The sequence below is a fragment of the Manduca sexta genome, unplaced genomic scaffold, assembly GCF_014839805.1.
Source record: "Manduca sexta isolate Smith_Timp_Sample1 unplaced genomic scaffold, JHU_Msex_v1.0 HiC_scaffold_2331, whole genome shotgun sequence".
NCBI classification, from domain to species: domain Eukaryota; kingdom Metazoa; phylum Arthropoda; class Insecta; order Lepidoptera; family Sphingidae; genus Manduca; species Manduca sexta.
In genome coordinates, this window is record NW_023593285.1 from 1 (window position 1) to 7,785 (window position 7,785).

The 7,785-nt window shown below is 36.8% G+C and overlaps 1 protein-coding gene and 1 pseudogene across 1 annotated transcript; one reads left to right on the forward strand and one right to left on the reverse strand.

Annotated features, from left to right (window-relative positions):
* Positions 1 to 489: 489 nt before the first annotated feature.
* On the forward strand, positions 490 to 3,587 carry LOC119192077 (S-adenosylmethionine synthase-like). Its single transcript, XM_037445924.1, has 3 exons — positions 490 to 715; positions 1,087 to 1,220; positions 2,408 to 3,587. Exons 1-3 carry the CDS (start codon positions 707 to 709, stop codon positions 2,511 to 2,513), a joined length of 249 nt encoding a protein of 82 aa, XP_037301821.1. The 5' UTR covers positions 490 to 706; the 3' UTR covers positions 2,514 to 3,587.
* Positions 3,588 to 4,106: 519 nt separating this feature from the next.
* LOC119192076 lies at positions 4,107 to 7,560 on the reverse strand (annotated as a pseudogene).
* Positions 7,561 to 7,785: the final 225 nt, after the last annotated feature.

Genomic DNA, 7,785 nt, shown 5'->3' on the forward strand with positions numbered 1-7,785 from the left:
AAATTACATAATCTATTTTAAATGTTGATCATATGCACATAATTAGATTATTTACTATCAAAACATAACGGCGTCACGTCTTCTTCATTATCTAGGGTAGGTAGAGGTGAAACACGTCCAAATTCTGCCATCCATTGTGTCCCTGGTAATAAGAGAGGAGCCTATTATCATTTTCTGGGCAATTCCAGATAAACCCCATAATATACTTCGCCCGACCCATGGATCTAACCCTAAACCAATGAAGGATTGTTGAATAGTATCGATTGATATAGCTTATTTGGGAGTGGAGGTGACTGCTGAAACGCAGATTCCCAAAACAATAGCACGCACTTCCTACTTTTCTAAAGTTATATGTGTATTGTTTGTGAATTATCGCTTGCTTTAACGGTGAAGGAAAATATCTTTAAGAATTTTGAGTCGCGAAGTATCCCAACCCGTACTGGGTCAGCATGGTGCACTTAGGCCTAATCTCTCTCAGTGGTATCTATATAATTAAAGGGTGATAATATTACAAGGATTGATCTGTCGGCAGTCGGACGCGGGCCTGACGGGGCGCAAGATCATCGTGGACACGTACGGCGGCTGGGGCGCGCACGGCGGCGGCGCGTTCTCGGGCAAGGACTTCACCAAGGTCGACCGCTCCGCCGCCTACGCCGCGCGCTGGGTCGCCAAGTCGCTCGTCAAAGCCGGCCTCTGCCGCCGCTGCATGGTGCAGGTACTCTCACACACATACTCACATTATTAATGAAACACCTACTTAGGAAAGCAAAGAAGCGGTGAAAGTACTTTTGCATTGGCAACGTTTCGAATGTTAAAACACGATTACTAGTATCCTACAAAATATCAATTCTAGTTTGATAGACTTTATTTGAGTAGTACTCAAATTTTTCATACTTATAATTTAATAGTCATTATTAAATTACAAAAATAATATTACCTAATCCTACAAACCTATTTTCTGAGTGCCGCCAATATTTTACATAATCAGTAAATAGATTTTTTTTTTACTTTTTAAAGTAAATGACTTATAAGTTATGTTGATACTAATTTTATTGAGCTTAATTGTAAACATTTTCTGCTTCTTAGGTTGCGTATGCTATTGGTGTGGCGGAACCTCTTTCCATTACCGTATTCGACTATGGAACCTCACACAAGACACAGCAGGAACTTCTTGCCATTGTACAGAAGAACTTTGATCTACGCCCAGGAAAAATAGTCAAGTAAGTTGATTATAAAATACTAGCTTTTGCCCGCGGCTCCGCCCGCATTATAAAGTTTTTCGGGCTAAAGTTTTCTGTTATAAAATTCACGCTATATATTTTCCCGGGAGCCTATGTCCTTCCCATGGTCTCAAACTGTCTCCATACCAAATTTCATCTTAATATGTTGGGTAGTTTTTGAGTTTAACACGTTCAGGCAGACAGATGCAGCGGGGGACTTTGTTTTATAATATATTTTTGTAGAACTTTTTAAGAGGAACGATCCCGTCATACATCATTGTTGCATAATTTTAACCGTTTATGCAGTGCACGCAACGGAAGCTCTCAAAACTAATAAATTTTCCCCGTTTTTGCAACATGTTTCATTACTGCACCGCTCCTATTAGTCATAGAGTGATGATATATAGCCTATAGTACTTCAGAAACGAAGGGCTATCCAACACAAAAATAATTTTTCAATTCGAACCGGTAGTTCCTGAGATTAGCTATTACTGCTCCGCTCCTATTGGTCATAGCGTGATAATACATAGCCTATAGCACTCTGCAAACAAAGGGCTATCCAACACAAAAATATTTTTTCAGTTCAAACCGGTAGTTCCTGAGATTAGCCATTACTGCTCCGCTCCTATTGGTAATAGCGTGATGATATATAGCCTATAGCACTCCAGAAACAAAGGGCTATCCAACACAAAAAGAATTATTCAATTCTAACCGGTAGTTCCTGAGATTAGCCATTACTGCTCCGCTTCTATTAGTCATAGCGTGATGATATATAGTCTATAGCACTTCAGGAACAAAGGGCTATCCAACACAAAAAGAATTTTTCAATTCGAACTGGTAGTTCCTGAGATTAGCCATTACTGCTCCGCTCCTATTGGGTATAGCGTGATGATATATAGCCTATAGCACTCCACGAACAAAGGGCTATCCAACACAAAAAGAATTTTTCAGTTTGACCCGGTAGTTCCTGAGATTAGCGCGTTCAAACAAACAAACTCTTCAGCTTTATATAATAGTATAGAAGTATAGATAAAGCAGTGCATGCTTCAAGTTTCTAACTAACAAAATAGTGGCTTTAATTTCTCTTACTTACCATACGCCCACTTCAGTATGTATAACATTGAAATAGATTATTTAAACTAGTATGTCAATGTAGTATCTGATGTAATTGTTTTGTGGTATTACAGAGAATTGAACTTGCGCGCGCCGATCTATCAGAGAACGAGTACCTACGGTCACTTTGGACGAGAGGGATTCCCATGGGAGAATCCCAAGCCGTTGGTTGTAGAATGACTTCGGACTTGGGCCCTAGAACATTGTAAATATTCACCAGTATATAAACACTTAATCTACGTGTGTCATTGTAGTGAGACGCAAGTATGTCGCAGGTGTCTCTCTTTTTAGAAGATTAATGTTTACGTGAACCAAACCTCGTCAATGGAACTGTGCGTCGGCCGTGGGCCTCATCACGGTTGCATTTACGAGTCTCATCGTAATAATTAAGTATTCACTAGTTAGTTGATAGGATCAACACGGTGCCGACATTTCTGAATTTGAGTTAGTTCACGGGTTTTAACGGCAGTCTTATTGTTTAAGATTACAATATGTTCCTTTATGATTGATGAGTTTTGTGATCTGTATTTTATATTTACACTGCCCAATTTTAACTTAGATTAATGAATTGTCCAGTGACACTGGCATAATTTGTCTATATGAAATTTGACAATGTTTAAACAGAGGACTGCCTACAATCTCGAATGTTGTTTCATTGTGAGCTTTACGATATAAGTTCAACGATTGTATAGTAGAGTAGACTACTTCTCTGGTGTTGTCACAGTGGAGTGAGTGCCTGAGAGTGGCCACACTCGCCCTTACTCACTTCACTGCAAAGGTAGTACGACGCGCGAGCTGCTTGCCATTGTTTTTGTATTTCTTTATGTTGTTTTGTTTCCATGTCTGTGCACTTAGTTTATTAAACATATTCCTATATAGTTAATTATCACCCGACATCTCTCGCGTCGTGCAATTTGTGTTGTGTTTCCGAAAAGGATTGAAGAGGAAAAGAGCCATTTTGAAAACACACCGACTGTACCAGGGCAGTAGTGCACTGTGCATTTATTCCTAATTATGATAATTGTAATTCCGCTGTAGGTGTAATTAGGCAGAATTCTAACCGTACATTTGACATTTAGGAATTAACTTAGTTTATTTGATAGGACGGTTAGTAAGTCTTTGTGATTATATTTTTGATCTGTTGCAACTTCGACCTGTTAAAGTTGAACTAATTAACGTACTGTGGATTTATCAATTTGAGAGATTGTGGAATTTAACTAATAAATTATGTTCTTCCGGAACATTTCCGGGGTATAAAATGTATTTTATTTTATTGCCCAAACGAATGCAAACAGTAAATGGAACATATTGTATTATTACGGTCCCTGCGGCGCACATTGCTACTGAATTTTTAAACACTTACGGCCGTAACTACATGCTAGGCATTACAAAATCTACAAGGATGCGGCCGCAAATGTTACTCGTTTAATTAAAAATGAACTCTACAACACTTAGGAAAATTACACGGGGTGTGGTCGATGCAATTTTTTTAAAACTCTGCACCTAGAATGTGTCATGAAATCTACACGAGCTCCCTTGTCCACTGTGGTTGTTCGAGAGATTACCGTGTTGCGCATTTGTCTATCGACCAATCACTATCAAGGGACATGGACAGTCGTATCGTGTGCAGCCTTTCATATTTTAGTGCAGTTGTGTAGGTAATGTGTAGGCCGCATCCTTGTAGCAGCCAGATGTACCCGTCTAGTGTGTGACGAATAACAGTAAATAATTTATTTTTTGGCGCCGCAGTCCACGTAATAAGCACATATTTTCACATATAATTAAGCGTGTGTTTATTGAAGCCAGCTGGCCACTATTCTTCTTGCTCTTTGTTGCACTTGTGTCATCCTTATTGTGTCTGAATCCGCCCACGGCCGCATATCGAAACAATGTGAGGCCCTAAAAAAATATTTTAACTCAATGATTATTAGATTAGACTTGAAATGAACATAAAAAGTTAATAAACGAAAAAAAACTTCATTAAAAAAAATACTATCTTTTTTAAATGGCTTTGGAAGTAAACAGTAGGTACCTAGATGACCAAATGTTAAAAAAGTGAATATCGTGATATTTTCAGATACGATAGTTTTCTTAGGAGCCGTCGATTTATACGAGTTTATGTGATGTGTCGTCGAGATATTTTAGTTTTTTTTTTAACTTACACTGCTTACCTTGAAACTGTGAAGGTTGGGGAACTTTCCTGCAGGTCACTGTCATACACTCCTAATGCGCGCCAGGGGTCGATATAGCCGTGAATGTTTATAGTGTTATTGACGACTGGTTGCAATCCGCCGTAGATCAAATTTACTCGATCTGCAGCGTCGTAGACAAACGCTTCGTCAAATCTGCAAATGATATTCAATATAGTTGCTAACACATTTTACGCACATAGATGTACTATTGGTTCAGTTTACTCAGATGTTTATTTGCTACGCGTCGAAACTAAATATTAACACTAGCGTAATATTTGATGACAAAGAAATATAATATTAAATTAATTGTTTATAACAAAAACGTTTTTTGTATCTAAGAACTTATTCATATTAGAATAGTTTTGCCATTTTGTGTTAAAAAAGAAAATTCACGCTGACAGCGTAAACATAGATACTAACGGTTTCTTATGTTTACGCGAATGTTAGACAGTAAAATTAAACTATATTCGGATTTTATCACAGTTTTTATATTTTAATTTTCTATCCGTCCTATGACCACTAAGGCTGCAAAGTCTTCGAAACGTCGAGAGAAAATTAAAATATAAAACTGTGATAAAATCCGAAAAAAAGTTTAATTTTAATAGTAATAATACTGTAATTTAATAAAATATATTTTAGCTATAGAGTAGCACGTGACCTGTGACTTACTTTTCTGTGAATGCTTGTTTACACACTTCAACGTAGAACGGGACATCGAGCCAAACTAATGCGTCAAATACGGTACCGCTTCGTGGGGCGGTCTGGTAAAATCCATACTCCGTACATGTTTGATAGTACCAAGCACGCGCTAAAACGGTTCAAAATATATAACTGAATCCAGAATGGCAAGTTGACTTCAAATGTAAAGATTAAGAAAAACATAAATAAACCTATACAAGCATTAACTACCACGGCGAATTCTATTATTTACATTATAATATAAAATATGTTTTACATTATACACAAATTCTATTCAAACTTACAATTTCCCACAAAAGAGTAGGTATTAATCAGTGCCTGAAAACCCATACTCCAGCAGGAATTGCTAGCCAAATTTTGGTGTTGCGCTATAAATCCACCAACTTTTTGCATCGGCGTTTGTCCTGAAAATACATTAATGGTGTTAGATGTTCAAAAAAAATAATTATTGCCTACTACTTATTATTGTTTTTGGTATTTAAACATTTTCTGCTTAAACAAATGCGAGCCATTATGGTGTTACTTATCACTATAATGTATTATAAAGCAAACTATACCATATATATCGGTAGCAAAGTTATTGCAGATATTTAGTAAAGTGCCAGGTCTAGCAGTTTGTACAGCTCCCGAAAACGACCAGGAGATAAGGCCGCCGAAATATCCCAAATCAAGCCTATTGTCGTAATTGAGAGATGTACATAATCTGAAAAGAGGTAAATAAAATAAGTATTTGAAAGATTCATTTTCAGTGAAGCAGAGCCAGGTTTTAAAGTAAACATTATATATAATGCGTTTACTGTTACGTAGATTTTAGCTTCTCGGCATTCAAAATGATTGAGAGAAAAAACACTAGGTAAGTTAACCTGTAAGCTGCTTCTAATTCTCTTCTGCCTTCCTCAGTCTCCATCGCAGCAATAGTAGCCTTTATACCTTCATCGATTGTATTTATGCATTGTTCTCCGCCTTCAAGTAGAAAGGCTTCATGAACTACTTCCAAATATCCTAAAAATAACAATATTCAAATTAATTTTATGGTATGGTTTAAGAATCAATATAAATTGAGTTTTTAAACTTACCTTGAAAGTCAACTTGAGCTAAAATAGGTCCACTAGATGCTACACCACCTTCTACTAGATGAGGGTAGCGTTTTTTGAACCATAAAACCATGTTCGCTGCATAGGAACCACCGTATGCAACAATTTTACTGTTGGCAAATCGAGGTTGCCTTTTGAGATCTAATATAAAGTAGGCAAGATCAGCTAACGCTTGGTCGATGTTTAAGAACCTTAAATTTTCTGTTGTAAATTCTCTGTAATAAAGAAATATGTTTTAAGCTAAGTTTAGACTAGCTAGTTGTTGTTGCAGTATATTGTGCGAGTACTTCCAGATGCGTTTACACTAGCCGTAATTTTCAATTATGCTCTACCCATACGACTTGCCGCTAGTCTTGCAAGCCTCAACATTTTCGAAGGTTTCTTTTTTGTGACCGTTTCTCGGTAAAATCGCTAGCGGCAGATAACTTCTCTAAGTTTTCTTGCTAATTTTAAACCCGCTTTACAATTGCTACACTTATAAAATTCGACATTCTTATAAAATTTTATCGATACATTATGTTGGATCCAATAATAAGTAAATGACGCACATGTTTAATTTGTAATTTGAGAATGATGGTCCTAGACCTAGACTGACTGTCTAGCCATCAAGGCTTTGTAGAAAATAATTGAAACATTCCCTTGTTTATGGATAGAGATTCCGCTGTGAAGATTAATGGTTAGGAATATACTAAGTAAATTAATCACGTACCGGAATGGCAGAGATTGTCCATAGTAACGGTGTTCTGTATAGATTTGATAACCATTATTTTCTCTAGCCATTTCATACATGTTGCCAGTCGTCAGCCAACCAGGGTAATATCCCATTCGCCGCCAAACATTATAAATATCGGAGATCCATCGCCACCAAAGAATTCTTCATTGAACATGTAACGCTGAAACATTAGACCATACAGAGTCATTTTGACATTACGTTGATAAATGAAACCACACACTCGTCTTTACTTTCATTGTGCCAATCAAAATCATCCATGAATAACGAATATTTTTATTTTAAAATTCCGGTTTTACTTTCTGATTAGTGAGACCACAGTAAGTTGCAAGAAAGATAAAACAATTATACATACCATTAAAAATGTATCAGTATTTTGTGGATCGAAATGATCAAGCGGCATTTGGATCCAAGATTGATATACTAATGCATTCCTTGCAGTAAGAGTTTTAAAATCCTCTAATGCCGCTAAATCCACCCGTAGGGGTGGTTCCACGAAGGATTCTACAAGTTCGGCGTTTTTATACACACATGCCACTTAAGTCGTTATAGACGTACGAGCTTCGAAAAAAGAGAGCGTCGATTACATTTAAATTAAATAAAAAAGTTTACGCCAGAAGGTAATTTTCGTAATATTTATGAACGCCTAAATTATATTATATTAAGAACTCTGGAAATTAGTCACGCCTATTAAACATAAATATAAAACATGTATGAGAGAATCTATGTCATTACTT

Coding starts and splice junctions, on each gene's coding strand:
- LOC119192077 (XM_037445924.1), top strand. Junction 1,221..2,407: donor CGCCCAGGAAAAATAGTCAA/GTAAGTTGATTA, acceptor GTGGTATTACAG/AGAATTGAACTTGCGCGCGC.